We start from the raw sequence: 17697 nt of genomic DNA on the forward strand, positions 1-17697 counted from the left end.
TTTCAGAGGTGGCTTGATCTCGAGTAACACCAGAATTGAGATTCTAATTGAATAGGGTCAAGGGCACTAGGATTAAGGGTGTGTGTGCTGCCTGCCCTAAATAGCTGGATAAAATATGAGGGTTAGACAGAGCTGTGAGTGTCCCCATTATTGCTTTGCTGCCATGCACTGTTTCTCCTCTGCCACATCAGGCTGGTTTTGTGGCTGTATCACACCACCCAGCTGGCTACGGACAGAAACTTCTACCAAATGTGAGTGAAGTAAACCTTTTCACCTTTGCTTTTGCTGTCATGTATTTTGTATCAGCAACAAGAAAAGTGACTGTGACAACCATTGAGCGTAATACATGTGTTAGTCAGGTAGTCTATAAATAAATCACACACTTTGTTGTTTGGTTAGCACTGTGGTGGCCAGGTGATCTTGGGTTCACTTTCCTTGAGGAGTAGTTAGTTAGCGAGCAGTATGGTTTGCCTAGAGTAAACTCTTAGTCACCAAGGACAGAAACCACCATTAAATCATTATTACTGAAAACAGTTTGAACCAGTGTTTACTGCCTTGCAGTTATCTAAACTTTATCATGAACACCAGAATGCTGATTTCATTATGCCAACACAAGAATCCTAAGAATCAACTCAAGAAACAAATTGCTTACCCTAAGTAATTTAGGAAGTAATTTTTGTTTTGTCTTGTTTAATTGGTTTGGTTTTGATATTCTAAACCAACTGTCAGCTCCTATTAAATTGTACTGTTAAACAGACTTGTAAAAGTCTTTTCAGCTTATTTAATCCGTAGACCTACACTAGTGGTGGCACACGTTTTGGCATGCATAGCACAGGGGACTGTCTGTACCACTGAAAGCTCTGAGAGGTTTGCCATCACTGACTTAGATTATTGGTCCTGGCATATTCTTTGTGTATTTAAGCCAGCAAGAGTGGCAGGGAGTGCATCTGATGAAATGTTTCTATTAAAAAGTAACATTAACAAAAAAAGTTCCACTGTTTTTTTTTTGGAGACAGGGTCTCACTATGTAGTTCAGGCTGGCCAGGCTGGTTTCAAACTTGCAAGGATCCTCCTGCCTCAGACTCCTGAGGCTGGGATTACAGGAGAGGATCATCGTGCCCAGCCCTAAAAATACACTTTTCTTAATTTCTTTCTCTTTTTTTATACCAGGGATCGAACTCACGACCTTAAGCTTGCCAGGCAGGCACTTGTACCACTGAGCCAAATCCCTGGCCCTCTTCCTGGTTTTTAACAGTATATTTTTCTGTGTTTATCTGTGAATTCTAAAAAGAAGTCCATGAATTAAAATACTTATCTACCATCTTAGAAAAATATAAATAGTGAGATATTATTTTATTTTATATATTTATTTTTGGTATCAGAAATTGAACTCAGGACGTCATGCTTGCCAGGCAGGCACTGTACTGATGAGCTATATCAGATCCAAACTTAGTTGAACTTAAGAATTTTGTAGAATTTTCTATTGTTATAAGTAAAAATAGCTTCTACATGCTTATGAATTTTTGGTGAGAATGAAGCTTATTATTAATTCAATGTATGGGAAAAGCCAGGGACTTCTATATGAAAGAAACACAAGCTGTGTTTGTATTTTATTTGCTTTGACGTTTATGAAACCTACACTTGCAGAAACACTTATTTTGTAGTAATAGTTCAAAAAATTGTGTCTTTTTATTCAGTAACTGAAGTGTTGAAAAGATCATATATATGTGTTACCCTTTATTTTCTAAAAATCTATACAGGGTAATAGGCATATTTTCTGTGAGTGCTAGTTATGATTTAAAAAATTAATAGACTTTATATTTTAGAACAATTTTAGATTTACAAAAAATTAAGCAGATAGTTTCCTTTAGTAAAATTTTGAGTTAAAATAGTATATTTGGTACACTTGATGAATCAATATTGATGATATGTTGTAAAATTCTTTGAATTTTGCCAAATATTTGCCATCATTGCCACTAAACATATTTTTACTACCTGAAAAGCTCCTGGACTCCACATATGCATTTTTTCTGACCTTGTCCCAGTTCTTTGGCAACCAGTGTTCCTTTAACTGTTCTATAGTTTTGTTTTTCCACAATGTTATTAATTGGAAACATACAGCATATAGTCTTTCCACATTGGCTTCTTGTACTAATCAGTATGCATCTATCTTTCCTTTGTGTCTTGGTTTGATAACTTTTTATCACCCGGATTGTATAGATGTACAGTAGCTTGATTATCTAGAGAATTATGACTAGAGCTATTATAAAATATTTGTGCAGGCTTTCCTCTGAACACAGAAGTTTTCAAGTTGTGCAGGGCTTGGTTGTGCTCATCTGTAATTCCAGCAGTCCAGGTGGCTGAGGGATCAGGATCCGAAGTGTGAGCACAGTCTGGCGACTTAGCAACATAGCTAGACCCTGTCTAAAAAAACCCCCACCAACCCAGCAGATGAAAGAAACAATTTTTAGCTCATGTGGATAAGCATGTACAAGTGTATTGCTAGATCATATGGTAAGACAAAGTTTGTAAGAATATGCCAAATTGTCTTTTAAAATTTATCACTTTTAGCTTGCTTTCTGCAAGGCCTGGGCGTTCGGTTTTATCACATCCTTTTCAATGCTTGATACCCTCAGGTTTTTGGATTTTAGCCATCCTGATAGGTGTATAGTGGTATTTTGATTATTTTTTTAATTGAGTTATTCTCTAGTTGTTGAATTTCAAGATTGTTTGCATAGGTATTTTACAAAAGGCTGATCATAAAATACAATGCATGTTTAAATATAAAACATTATTACAGTAAAAGACACTGCGATTAATTCCCCTCAGAATACTTTCTCTTGCTTCAAAACACTGTCTTGTTACTTTTTGTCACTGAAAAAATATGACTTAACAGTCACATTTACAGGAGGAAGTTTATTTTGTCTCATGTTTTGTAGCGGGTTCATGGTGCATAGTCAGCTGGCAAGAGGGGCAGAGGAGAAACCGATCTTAGCCCCGCAGTGGGAAGCAGAGCGACCGAGGGGCGGGAGGGAGCCCTGCCCAGGCCGTGCCCCCACCCCGCTTCTCTTCAGGACTCACCTCCCGCCTTACACTTAGTGTGACCCGACCAGGAGACTGTCCACTGATACGTATCATGCCCCCCGTGGTCCAGCCACACCCGCAAGTCCAGGGCGCTGGCTCGCTGGGGGAGGACCGCCCGGTGCAGACTGCAGCCCACCTGCCAGGGTTGCCCTTCTGCTGTGCTTTGTGCGTGTCCGCACGAGGTGTGATCCAAACTCTGGTGAACCCTGCTGCCGCCACGTGCCACCCGACAGAAAGCAGCCTGGTGAGAACACTGTTCCCAAGGCTTGCGCAGTGAGACTGCCGGCTCTTCTGCGGAGGAGAAATGATCACGAAAGGTGAACGTTTGAACTGATTCTGGATGTTAAGGCACCTATGACAGGACAGCTAAAGACAGTGACAAAAGAATTATAAAGTGGCAGGCGTGGTGAGGGGCGTTTTAGAAGGAAAAGGAAGGATTCTGAGGGGGATTAACGGCAGTAATTTTTATGTAAACATTCACTATGTTTTGATTGTACCTCATAGATATAAGTCCTTTATCAGACCAGTGTTGTGCAAATATTTTGCAAAACGTTCTTCTGTTGCTTTTTTTCTCTTAACAATATCTTTCATAGTGTAGAAGCTATTAATTTTAATAAAGTCTCGTTTACCAGTTTTTTTATGGATTCTTTTGATGTTGTCTCTAAGAAATTATCACCAAACCCAAGGTTATTTAGATTTTCTCCTGTTACCTTTAATAAGTTTTATAGTGTTGAGTTTTTCATTTAAGTTTATAACTCTTTTAAAGAGATATAAATGTTTAGGATCATTTATGTTTTATTTTTCGTAGCATTTCTATGTCCTGATGTTCCAGTGTCATTGACAGAAAAGGCTTCTTTCTCCTTTGTATTGTCTAGCTTTCTTTGTCAGAGATCAGTTAGTTGACTATGTTTGTTTGGGTCTGTTTTTGCACTGGGTTCTGTTCTCTAGATCTGTATATCTACATCGCCAATACCACATTATCCTGATTATTGCAATTTAATTACGATATCATTTAAATATTAATGTTATTTAAATAGTAATGTTTATTTAAATAGTATTATTTAAATAGTACCTGATTATTTAAATAGTAATGTTAGCCTCCCCGCCTTTGTCGTCAATGTTATATGACTATTTTCAGTTTTTTTTAATTTCCTTGTGTTTTAGAATCAGTTTATCATTATCCACAGAATAACTTGGTGTTGTTTATCGGGATTTCCTGAACAAGCAGAGCAAGTTAGGAAGACATTAACAGCGTCGGGTCTTCCTATCTATGGACATGGAATTTCTTTCCACGTTTGACCGGGAGTCGAATTCATGACCTCGTTTGCCAGGCAGATGCGGAGCTACATTCCCAGCCCCATCTTTCCATTTATTTAGATTAAAGTTAGACGTTTATAGTTTTCCCTCATATAGATTTTATGTGTACTTTGTTAGATTTATTCTTAGTTTTGTTTTTTAATGTTAGTGTAAGTGGTTCTGTATTTTTAACTTCTGATTTCGTTCTTCATTGTGGTAGGGAGGAAATCGGTTTACTTTTAAATGGTCATCTTGTATCTTGCTTCCGTGCTATACTTATTTGTACGTTGGTGAAGTTAAATTTTTTTTTGTATTTTCTGTAGTCATGTGATCTTTAAACAAAAGCAGTTCTGTTTCTTCCCAAATAGTGTCCATTTTGTTTCTTTTTTTTACTGCATCAGTTAGGATTTTCAGTACAATATTGAATGGAACTGTTGAAAGGGAACAACTTTGCTATGATTTAAAATTTGTTTATAGTTTTCATTTTTTATATAGTATTGGGTTAAACCCAAGGCCATGTGGATGCTAGGCACAAACTTTAACACTGAGCTACACCATAGTTTTTTTTATTTTTTATTTTGAGACAGGGTCTTCCTAAATTGCCCAGGCTAGCTTCAAACTTGGAATTCTTTGGCTTCATCCTCTCGATTAGCCGAGATTATTGGCGTGTGTCATTGTGCCTGGCCTTTGCCCTTATTTTTTAATGTAATGTTACCATTAAGAGTGATATTAGGCTTGAAGCTGGCACTGCCGCTGCCGTGTCTTCTAGGGCCAGTGTGAGCACCCCGCGTGGCGCAAGCTGGAGGCCTGCGTGGAGAGGATCAGTGCCTCAGCATCCTGCATGCCGGATGCCTGTACAGATGCCCTGCTGGCCGTGTGCCTGCAGGAAGCCGCCCTCCAGGAGCGCAGGTCCTCTGAACACTGCAGGGAGAAGGTTCACCGAGCAGTGCCTTCAAGTGATGAAGAACTGCCTCCGAGTCTCGGGAAAACAGTTTTCTCTTTCCAAATGACTTTTAGATATTTCATATCTTTCCTGTGGTCTGGTCCCATGGCCAGAATTCTACAGAAATAAATCATTTTCTACACAAAAGAAAGTGAGCAAAGAAGTTTTAAATATATTATTGTGGCTTGGTTGGTTCTTTTGCTGAAGGCTTTATAGTAAGACAAACAAAAGCCTTACTGCCAAGTATCCCAAAATACACCTCTTTCAACTGAAGTTAGGTGAGCTGGTGCATATCTATAATCTTAGCATTCTGGGAGGTAGAGGCAGAAGAATTCAAAGTTCAAGCCCAGTGTAGGCAACTTAGTGACTTAGTGAGACCCTGTCTCAAAAAGAAAAAGGGCAGGGGAACGGAAGTGCAGTTCAGTGCAGAGGCCCTGGGTGCAGTCTTCAGTACCACAAAAACAAAACAAAACAAAACACTCTTCAACAACAGCAGAACAAATAATTGAATGTATTGGCTGAAAACAAACCCAGATGCCACAGTGGTAACTTTAAAACTGTAAGGCAGGTCTTTGTACTGGTTTTAGAATCTTTTAGTATTGGCTCATTTGGAAAAGTACATTGCTGGCAAATGCAGCTCCCTGGTGGCATGGATTTAGAAAGTCAGTCCCTTGAAATCCTGTTTTTAAGGCTTTGATAAAAGATAGATAGTGGGAAACAAGGATACGGATCTTTTGCAAATAGGAAAGTGATGAAAAGATGGGAAAGGGACATACAGAGAACCAGGATGTGTTTGTACATGCACCAACTCTGCAATGAAGGTGGTCATTGTACACTGCAGACACGTACCAATTAAAATAAAAATTACAAATGAAACACAAATTTAAAATTGTCTGAGTCAGTCATAAATCATTAACCCTGATGCAGCTTTCATGAGTTAATGTGCTTTTTTGTGGGATGGGATATAATTTCAAAACTTGGACCTTCATTTAACTCCCAGATTTCTTTCTACAGGCCATCTTACAACCTGTGTTGGCAGCAGAAGATTTTACTATCTTTAAAACAATGATGGTCCAGAAAAACATTGAAATGCAGCTGCAGGCCATTAGAATCATTCAAGAGAGAAATGGTAAAATGTTGGAGTTTGAAATATAAGTTCTAAATCCATTTTTTTTCCAGTTCTGGTTGTAATATGGTCTTAATTGTAGCTCTCGTATAAATTTATTTCAAGTTTGAAACTTCTTGGTACATGCAAGAGATTTTAAGTGCATAAACTTCCTGATCTGTGTGTATTTGACATCTCAAAGAAAGCAGGCCAAAATTTGATTTGATGGTGTTTTAGATGTTATAGATGTTGGTTTTTTACTCAGCCGTTGTGTTTATGATATTCCTGAGTGGTGTAGTGACTGCCGAGAGAAGGTGCCTATTCTCCGGGCTTACTGCTGTGAGTGGCCTTGGTAAGGGGTCGTGGTTCCCAGGCTTTGTGCTCATTAGAATCCACGCAGAGCACTGCCGAGACTCACGCTGCCACCTCCCGGGTCTGCCTTAGCAGGAGTAGGCTGGTGCCTGAAGATCTGCTTTTTTTAAAAATTGGAGCATCCCAGTTATTACACATTTCTAGACTATCCATTTGTTTTCCTTTATGTTTTTCTACATAGGCAAACCTGGTTGTCTCAGTATTTATTTATTAGGTTATTGGTACATTTTAGATACACACACTGGGCACATTCATCATAGGAAATCTGGCTGTACGTGGTATAACTCGATGCTTTTGCTGTTCCATTCCCCTGCCCTCCCGTCAACGCCCCTTCCCCTCCTTATTTACAGACGCTTGGTTCCCACTCTTTTCCTCCCTTCTCTCATTTTTCCTTCCCCCTCCCCGCTCCCTAGTTTCCCTTCCCATTTGAACATTTTCTTCCTATTTCATAATGTCCAGTATACACTTTGGTCCTGATTTACATTTTTGGTTTCTCACACCAGAGAAACTGTGGTTTACACATGTGTGTCTGATTTATTTCACTTAAGCATATAGTCTCAAGGTGTGTCCATTTAGCTAGAAATATCTCAAGCGTATCCTTTTTATGGCAGAGTAGTACTCCATTGTGTAATAACCCACCTGTCTCCAGGTGATGCTGAAACTTGCCAGAGCTGGAACCACACTTAGATCCCTGGTCTGAACACAGGTGCATGTGATTATCAGCCCATCATATGGAACAGAGAAGAGAAATAGCGCTCTTGTAAATCTCTTTGGCTTCGTCTTTGCCTGTCTCTGTATTCAGACTGCCTTGCTTTCTCTGCTCTTGTGTCCTTCTTGTGTGCCTGAACTGCATTAGAAGTTCTGATTCCCAGCAGCTAAGCTGCTACCCATGTTTCTTGTTACTGTGCCATCGCCTATTTAAAATAGACTCCACTTGGGGATATAGATCCACGTTAAGAGTTCATGGCTAACAAGAATTAGGGCCCGAGTTCAGTCCCAAACACCATAAAAACAAAGTAACTACAGTGAAAATAAACCCTTAACATTCATAGTTTTGGTAATTTCATTTTAATTCTTGTGTGTTCCTTTTGTATTGCTTTGCTCAGTCGATTTGCACTGATACTCTTCTCAGTGGTTCACAGTCCACCCCCCATGCTAGGGATTAAATTTAGGAATTTAGGACCTTGGTGCTGAGCCGCATCTCCAGCCCTTTTAAACTTTTTTTAATTTTGAGACTGGGTCTTGCTAGGTTGTTAAAGTTCTCAGGTGGACCTCACATTTGTGGTGCTCCAGAGCACTAGGATTGTAGGATGTGCCACTTGCTTGGCTGCCCGCTTCAGCAGTTTGGAAGCAGGACCTTGCCTTTGTTTCTCGAAGTGAGAGCTCTACTTAGATGTATTGTGTGCTCTGAAGGGTTTGGATGCCAGACCCCTGATAAATGCCAGTTTTCTGGTGATATTGTACTATATTATAGTATAATTATATGGTACTGTGTGTATTATATTGTACTATAATTTTACAAGATGTTACCACTGGGGGAAACAAAAAAATGTTGTCTTTATTTCTTTACAACTGCATGTGAATTTGCAGTTATCTCAAAATGGAATGTTTAATTTTAACAAATGTATCTAAACATCCAGAGGATTAGAATGATAAAGCTACTTTACTTCAGAGCACATCTAAAGTCCCGCAGTCATATGTGGGTAGCGAAATGGAAGGTAAACAGGAGAAGACATTCTGTTAGTGTTATTGGATGTAATTATTATAGATATGAAAACAACATTGACTACCAGCTTGCATGCTTATAAGTTAAATCAACATTTAAAATTACTTCCTGTGAATTTTTATGTGCCTTTAGGCAAAGTTGGTACTGCTGTGGTCTATAGTTATTAGGCTAATAACTAAACAGATGTTCTGAGGGTGGAAATTGCATCTTTTATCTTCATGTCCCCCAAAGGGCTCGGCACCAGGCTTTCATTGCACATAGTAGGCAGGGCCATTTTGAGTACCGTTTGTCAGAGTAGGAAGGAAGAGTATTAGATGTTGTTTCTTTCCTTTATTTTGGTTTTGGTTTTTGGGGGTACTGGAATTGAAACCCAGGACCTTGGGCTTGCCAGGCGGGGGCTGTGCGGCTGAGCTTTATCACCTGGCCCCTTAAATGCCGTTTTGATAAAATACATTTTGTAAGTCCTTTTTCCGTCTTAACGGTGACCTTGGAGAACATGCTTTCATTATTTGCCCTAGCATATTAATTTCAGTGTATGACCTCAGATACTGTGTGATGGAGACAGTAACTTACACACATTTTAGGACCCTACTTTTTTTATTTGGTGGTGCTGGAGCTCTAGCCCTGGACCTTAGACATGCTAGCCTAGTGCTCCACCACTGAGCTACATCCTCAGCTCCTGGCATTGTTTTCAGTAGTGAATGCAAATAATCATTGAGAGAGATTTCTAGGTAAAATGCTGTTTTTGGTGGTACTTATTCCTTAAAATAAGAAAAAATAAAAAACACTAGAGTTAAAAAGATAAGCTTGGTGGGGCATGGAGGCACATGCCTGTAACTGCAGCATTTCGGAGGGTGAGACAGGAGGATCGCTGAGTTTGAGGCCAGCCTGGGCTACACAGTTCAAGGCTGGGCGAACTACGTGGCGAGACCCTGTCTCAAAACAGCAACAACAAAACAACAACAAAAGATAAGCTTGGAATGTTTTTAAGGTGATAAATCATAAATTAATTTTACTAGAGGAACTGGAGCATTGGGAAATAGAGAGTTTTCAGTTGAGCTGAGTTGATGTTCTTCATGTGGTGTTTGTTTGCAGGCGTATTACCTGACTGCTTAACTGATGGTTCTGATGTGGTCAGTGACCTTGAACAGGAAGAGATGAAAATCCTAAGGGAAGTTCTTAGGTACCTTTGTTTACCTATTTTGAATGATCATTAGAAATACTAATCTCATAAAGTGACCTGTGTATATATGCTTTTTACCTAGAAAATATGAATTCTGTACTGAAGACTAACAAAATGACATATCATTTTGCAACTTGTGTCTCAATACAATTTGAGAATCCTTTGTCCAGACTGCTTAGGGCAGTGTTTCTGATTTTTGATAATTTGGAATTTGGAATATTTGCATAGTCCTTACTGGCTGAGAACCCCTAATCTGAAAATCTAAAATCTGCAGCATTTTTGAGGATCACCTTGGCATACAAAAAGGTTTTGACTATTTGAGCATTGCAGATGCAGATTAGGAATGCTCAACCTGTACTGTTTTTTTTCTTTTTTTTAATTTAAAAATTATTTAAATTTTATTTTAGATTATTAGTCCATGTTTTCAGTGCATAATGTTTACATTTCTTGTGTGGACCTGGTTCGTGAACATAGCACACCCCAGTTCATTTCTTTCATCCACCATCTCCCTACCTTCCCTCGCCCTCCAGCTCTTGATCCATTTCCTTTGAGGAAGATCTGTCGCCTGGCTTCCTGTTCTCTTTTATTTTGCTGTGTATTTTTACTCTGGGTTTCACAGACCAAAAAAAATGATTTTTTTTAACACTAGTTAATGTATTGCATATTGTTATCTTAGAAGTAGTTGCTCAAGAAAAAATGATTGTCAGCTGATATGTTCCAGATCAGTGTAGATGACAGGCCCAGCCCCATCGTGGGAGTGGGGGTCAGCTCAGCAGGAGAAAAAGGCTGTAGTGGAGCCAGCTTACTCCTTGGAGATTTTTTTTTTTACTTTCAGAAAATCAAAAGAGGAATACGACCTGGAAGAAGAAAGGAAGAGAAAAAAACAGGTGCCTACAAAACATATAAACGCAACAGACGTGTGTTTCATTGCTACTATCTCTTATGAATTTTTCACCTAGTCTTTGTTGTTAGTATTTAAGCTTTTGTGGAATTACATCGTGCCTCGGTATTCATATTTTTTTGGCAAATCTAAACACTTATATTTAATTTTTATAGTTTTTAAAGAATATAGTAAGCATATACTTTCTTATAATAATGTGTACTTCATGCATTCTTGTAAAGAAAGGATTTCTTAAAAAACAAAAAAGCAATTCTTGAGGATGAGGTTTGGCTTAATAGTAGAGCTTGTGCTTAGCATGTGTAAGACTCTGGGCTCGGTTCCCAGTACCAAAGCACAACCCAGCAACTAAACAAAAACGTTCTTTATAACTTTATGCATTTTATAATTTATCTGCAAGCTACCATAAAGAGTATGATCATTAGCTTTAAAAACTAATACCATATTTGGGAGAGTTTCTTATAAAAATTCCCATCAGTTTTCTGAAAGAAGATTAAGAAAAACATTTTACTTTTCCATTCGTCATGATTCCTTTATTGTTCTGAAATAGCAGGCGCCTCCAGGCGTTAGTTCTCCCACTAAGAGCCATTTCCACCAGTGCTCCATCTTTCCAGAGATACATTCTGAACGTCGTATCGGCGGGTGATGGGAGCTAATGTTCTTTGTTTTACCCTTTCTGCTAATTCCCTTTCCACATTTTCCCAGTTTCCCTGAAGGGAAAAGGAAACAATATAAATTATCAATCACTTATTAGTTGTTTCGCTTGTGTTTGATTTTACTGTTTTTGAAAAATCTTTTAAGGTACCAATGAAGAGCAGATAAGATTTTCATATCTTTGAGTAAGTTTGTTTTTAGTAAAGGCATTGAAGTTTTTAGATACTAATAGTTTAAAATACAGGAGTATAGAACAGAAACCGGTTTAAAATTATAATTGGGATGCATTAGTTTTAGTTATTATTATTATTATTGGGTTTTTTTGGTACTGGATATTGAGCTCATAACCTTGTGCTTGCCAAGCAGGCGCTATGCTGCTGAACTAAATCCCCGCCCTTGGAATGAATTAGTTTTAACCCAATTTATATGAAAACCATAGTAGGTTTCTTGGATACCATGTTTTAGGGGTGTGCCAACTTTTTTTCTTTTGAGATATTTTTGTTATGAAACTTTCAGACTCATAAAAGCAGAGATAGTAATAATGTGTTCCCCTATGTGTACAACCCCACATCCAGGACCTGATGCTTTGTACCTCTGAGTCACCAAGTGAGTTACATAGCCTAGGATTTTCCTCTGCTTTTATGGAAAAATGAATTAACCTGAGCTACTTTCTAATTTTTTAAAACATTTCATCTTTGAATTTTGTAGGATAATAGTCATAATTAATCTAAATTGTTTGTGTGCTTTCAAATTGCATTATGGAACCTGAAGTTACCAGAGGCTAAAACAGAAGAACCCTTTGTGTACGCTAATGAAGCTGCCGAAATGGGTAATTCCCAAGCTGATGGCGAGCATTTGGTGCAGCCACCGTCAGGTAAGGTTGAGGGGCCTGGACTTTCCCTAATGACAGGAATTTGTGAACATTTTACAGAGCATCGTACTTGCATATATATTTAACCTTTGAAAGTTCTGGGAGGCAATATTGAATTGCTTCGGTGTTTAGAATTGCTTGTGAATTCAGTTACACAGTTTGCAGGTAGCAGATGCCGAGCTGAAAGTAGAGATTTCACCTTTTAAGTGAAGCTGAAGTGTCTGAGGAGTGAGCAAATCATTTTGAAGGAGCTGCCAGTTTTGTGCCGTGGCTGTGGCGTACAAGATATGTCACGCGACATTTTGTATGCTCTTACTTGCTTGTTTGTATGGTGTTTGAGCAAGAAACTGAACTTGGCAAGATGATATTAAATTACTTTTCTAATGAATTAAAGCACAACAAGAAAATGAAAGGCAGCCATTTAGTCCAGAGGTTTAGTCACTGACTGTCATTTCAGTAAAATCTGATGCAAATTCTTTTAGGAAATGTTAATATATGAACTCGTTCATTGTGACAGATTCGCTTCTGTTGTGCTAGGATTTCTTGTATAATAAAAGTAATTCTGAAGTATTATGATCATGATTTCAGTTTATTTTATTATGGATTTCTGTGGTTTTAAATAAACGTCCATTTCTCAGTTAAAAAACACTGAGGCTTTTTTTTGGAAGGGAGTCAGGAAAGTTTAAAAACTCTTTATTTATTCTTATTAGTACATAACTGTTACGTTCCTGGTGGGGAGCTGGTCACGGACATAACAGTCTTCCTGCCTCTCATTCCCTCCCCATCCTCTCCCTCCTCCCATTTGCGAAAGGTCTGTATCTCTTCTCCCTATTAATTTTTATTTCACTCTTTTTTATCTTTAAGATTTTGCTTGTAAGAGAAGCCACCTGATATTTAAGCTTGTGTGTCTGCTTTATTTGACTTAACGTGTTCACAAGGTACATCGTTTCCTACAAATGACTCGTGTACCTTTTTAATGCAGAGTCGTTTTTTTTGGTCTTTTTGACCAAGGCTGGCCTTGTGAGAGTCTTGAACTAGCTGTCATCCTCCTGCCTCAGCCTGCTGGCTGCTGGGATGACAGGCGTGAGCCACCATGCCCAGCTGGCATAGTATTCTACTGTGGAAACAGAGCACGTTTTCTTTACCACTCCCCTGCTGATGCATAGGCTGCTTCCAGGATTTAGCGGTTTTGAATTATGCTGCTGTGAACATAGGTGTGCACTTGTCATGGTCACATGATGTCATTAACTCAGGATGACACCTGGCAGAGGAATGGGATGTTTGGTTGTACTTTTCTGAGAAATTGCTAAACTGATTTCCATAATGATTGTAGTAGTTTATATATAGCTTGGTTTCATGGGATGTTTAGCTTGATTTTTTTTGAAGAATTGCTATACTGATTCCCATAATGGTTATACCAGTTTATATTCCCACCAACAATGTACAATGGCTCCTTTTTTTTTGTCTTTTTCATTTTTTATCGGTACTGGAGATCGAACTCACGACTGCCTGCTTGCAAGGCAGGTGCTTATGCCGCTGAGCTAAATCCCCAGCCCCTACAATGGCTCGTTTTTCCCAGAAGCCTTGCCAACATTTATTATTATATGATTTATTGATGCTAGCCCTTAATTCTGAAATAAAATGGATCTCAATGTTGTTTTAATTTGCCTTTCTGTAATGGTCAGAGATGTGCAACATTTTTTCATGTAGTTATTGTTCATTTTTACTTCTAATAAGTGTCTGTTCATTTCAGTGACTCATTTTTCTTTGACTGGGTCTTTTGTTTTGGGAGAGTCTAATTTTTTTGTTGGTATCGGGGATCGAACTCATGACTTTGTGCTTGCCAGGCAGGTGCTTCTACTGCGGAGCTAAAACCCTGGCCCTGAGAGTCTAATCTTTAAATATTAGTTCTTTGTGGTGTAATCGGCACATTTTTTCCCACATCTTGTAGGTTGTCTCCTCACTTTGTTGTTTCCTTTGCTGTACAGAAACTTTTTAATCGATAACAACCCATCTGCTGGCGGTTGGTATTGTTTCTTGTGTGATTGGGATTCTGTTCAGGAAATCCTTGCCTATGCCTAATTTAGCTTCCAGTTAATATTTTGTTTTATATTGATCTTTAATTCATTTTGATTTTTTTTTTTAGTACATGATGAGTGATATGGGTCCAGATTCAGTCTTCAGTGAATGAATAGTCAAGTTTCTCAGTATCATTTTTAAAAGAAGCTTCTTTCTTCCAGAGTGTGATATTGGCCACTTTCTCAAAGATCAGGTAGCTCAATGTGCCTAGAATTACTTTTGCATCTTGTATTCTGTCCCATTGAATTCATGTCAGGCTGTTTATTTTTTCTCCCCAATTTCATGTTATTTTTTTTTTAATCACTGTAGCTTTGTTACATAACTTGAAGTTCAAGATTGTGATGCCTCCTGCTTTATTTTTGTGGTCCAGGATTGGTTTTGCTATTTTGGGGTCTCTTCTGGTTCTGTATGAATTTTAAAATTATTTTCTCTTGTTCTTGAGGGATGCTGTTGGTCTTTTGATTGGGATTGAATTAAATCTGTGTATCAGTTTTGGAAATATGGCCATTTTAACAATATTGGTTCTGCCTATGCAGGAACGGGGAGTATCTTTCCATTTTCTGATGTCCTCTTCAGTTTCCTTTTTCAGAGTCCTGTAGTTTTGTGAGGTCTTGCACTTCCTTTATTTATTAAATATTTTATTTTTATTGACGTTATTGTGAATGGTATTGTTTTCCTAATTTTTCTCTCAGTGGGTTCATCATTGGTATATAGGAACACAATTTTTTGTGTATTGATTTTGTATACTGGTATATTACTAAATTTGGTTATTCTAGGAGTCTTTTGGTGGAATTTGTTGTGTCTTACATGTAAAAGATCATGTCATCTGTAAATAATGGTAATTTAACATCTTTTTTTTTCCCTATACATATTCCTTTTGTTTCTTTCTCCTGCCTGATTGCTCTGGCTAGTTTCTAGTATTATAATGAACAGGAGTGGTGAGAATAGACATCCTTGTCTTGTTTCCGATTTTAGAGAAATAGCTTTCAGCTTGCCCTATTTAATAGGATGTTGCCCATTGGTTTATCATAATTGGCTATTACCAGAATAGCTATTACCAGACCTATTGCAGGTTCCTTCTGTATGTATATTCTTCATGGTTTTTGGCATGAATAGAAGTTGGATTTTGTGAAAGGCGTTTTCTATAGTTTTTGAGATTATCATGTGATTTTTGTCCTTTTGTTTTATGTGATATGTTACATTTATTGTTTTATGTATATTTCACCATTTTTGATGATGTGTTACATTTTCTTTGCCAGTATCTTCTTGACAATTTTTGCATCTACCTTCATTAGAGAGTTTGGCTTGCAATTCTCTTTTTTTGTTGGTTCCTTTTCTAATTTTTTTTTTTTTTTTTTTTTTTTTTTGGTCTTTTTGAGACGGGGTCTCGCTATGCAGTTCAGGCTGGCCTTGAGCCCACTTTGTAGCCCAGGCTGGTCTGGACTTCGCAACGATCTTCCTGCCTCAGCCTCCAGAGTGCTGGGATTACAGGCGTGAGCCACCATGCCCAGCTTCTTTTTCTAATTTAAAAAAAAAAAATGTAAGTTGATGCAAATTTTTAAGGTGATGACTCATGGATTCGATAGCGATATTCAAAATAAAATTTCTTTTTGTGAGATTTATCTTATCGTTGTGGTTAAACTCCTTAGTTGTTATCATCCCAGTTTATTATCCTCCAAAACAACTGGCTGCCTATGGGGTAGCAGTGGAGGTGCCCTGCCTGTCTCCCAGGCCTGTGCAGGCCCGCTCACGGGAAGGGCCGGCTGACTTCCTGGTCTTCGTGGGTCCTTTTCTGGTATTAGAATCAGGGTAATGCTAACTTGGAGGAACGACTTTGAGAGGACTCCTTCCTTCAGTTTTGTTAAAGAGTTTGAAGAATATTGGCATTAGTTTTTCCCTGAAATTCTTGTACAATTCAATAGTAAATCCATTGGGACTTGGGCTTTTCTTGGGCTAGGGATTTTCTCAGTTGGTAGTTTGTTTTATTTTTGCTTCGATTTCATTGTCTGTTACCGGACTGTTCAAGGTTTTTATGTCTTAGTTCAGTCTTGGTGATTCATATGTATGTAGAAATCCTTATTTCTTCAATTCTCCAATTTTTAGAGTACAATTTCTCAAAGTAGTTACTATAATAATCTTCTGGATTTCAGTGGTTATCTTCTGTGATTTTGCCTTTTTCATTTCTAAATGCATTGGTTTGAGTCTTTTAAAAAAAGACTTTGTAAAGATTTTTTCTATTTTGTTTACCTTTTCAAAGAATCAGCTCCTGGTTCTTTGTAATTTTTTAGTTTCAATTTCTGCTCTCATCTGTATAATTTTCTTCCTTGTATTTGAACTGTTCTTTATTTTTCTAGAACCTTGAGGTGCATCATTAGGTTATTTGGGGTCGTTCTGTTTTTCTGATGTGGGCATTTTCAATGATACACTTCCTTCTTAAGACTGCTTTTTATTGTGTCCTATAAATTCTGGTGTGTTTTACTCACATTATTGTTTGATTTTTTAAGGAATCATTGAGTTTCTTACTTGATTTCCTTTGTGACCCATTGATTATTCAGTGGTATATTGATCATGCATAATTTGCATAATTTCTGTGGTTTCTTTTGCCGTTGATTTCTAGTTCATTGTGCTATGATCTGATAATATACATGGAATATTTTGATTCTTTTGCATTTACTTATGCATGCTTCATAGGCTATTATGTGGTCAGTTTTGGAGAAAGTTCCATGTGCTGCTGAGAAGAATGTATATTGTTATTGGGTAAAACACTCTATAGATATCTATTATTCCATTTGTTCAAAGATTTGGTTCAGCTTTGATAATTTGTTGATTTGTTTTGTCTAGTTGATTTATGACAGTGGGGGTATTGAGGTTCCCCACTATAATCGTGTTGGTGTTCCTTTGATCTTTTATGTCCAGTCATGTGTGTTTTAAGAAGTTGGGCATGCTGGTGTTCAGTGCATATATGTTTATAACTGTTATCTCCCTGTTGAATTATTCCTTTAATCAATATGTAATGACCATCCTTGACCTTCTGATCAGTTTTGGCTCAAAGTCTACTTTTTCTGAAAAAGAGCTCTACCCCTGGCGTTTTTCAGGTTTCTGTTGCATGGAATATTATTTCCCATCTTTTGATTTTTAATCTGTGAATTTCTTTTTGGACTAAATATTTTTCTTGGATACAGCACACTATTGAGTTTCATTTCTTGATCCAGTGTGCTGGTCTATTTCAGCAATAAATTGAACTGTCCCTTTTCCAGCTCTGTGGTTCCATATTCAGTACCCGAGTATCGGGTCCTGACTAGATCCCCAATCTCCCAAACGAGTATATGGTGGAGGTTTTAATAAAATGAGACAAGTGATATGATTTTAGTGTTCTAGGAGGGTCAAAACCCTTTAGTTGAGCTCAAAACTCCGAGGACTAAGACAAAGACTCTCTGGACCGCCCACTTTATTTATTAGGTCCAACAACAAGGGACAGGGAAACTG

The 17697-nt window shown here is 37.9% G+C and overlaps 1 protein-coding gene across 2 annotated transcripts in view; it reads left to right on the forward strand.

Moving 5' to 3' along the window:
* The window catches only part of Cfap36 (cilia and flagella associated protein 36), a 28541-nt gene that overhangs the window by 7240 nt on the left and 3604 nt on the right, over positions 1–17697 (forward strand). For both annotated transcript variants that reach the window (XM_013150075.3, XM_003467463.5), the window contains exons 4-7: positions 6338–6452; positions 9622–9709; positions 10545–10596; positions 12033–12135. In XM_013150075.3, the coding sequence (XP_013005529.1) occupies positions 6338–6452; positions 9622–9709; positions 10545–10596; positions 12033–12135 (358 nt within the window). The remainder of the gene's footprint in view (positions 1–6337; positions 6453–9621; positions 9710–10544; positions 10597–12032; positions 12136–17697) is intronic.

The sequence above is a fragment of the Cavia porcellus genome, unplaced genomic scaffold (assembly GCF_034190915.1).
Source record: "Cavia porcellus strain 051 isolate PalLab524CR breed Dunkin Hartley unplaced genomic scaffold, mCavPor4.1 scaffold_18, whole genome shotgun sequence".
Taxonomy (NCBI): domain Eukaryota; kingdom Metazoa; phylum Chordata; class Mammalia; order Rodentia; family Caviidae; genus Cavia; species Cavia porcellus.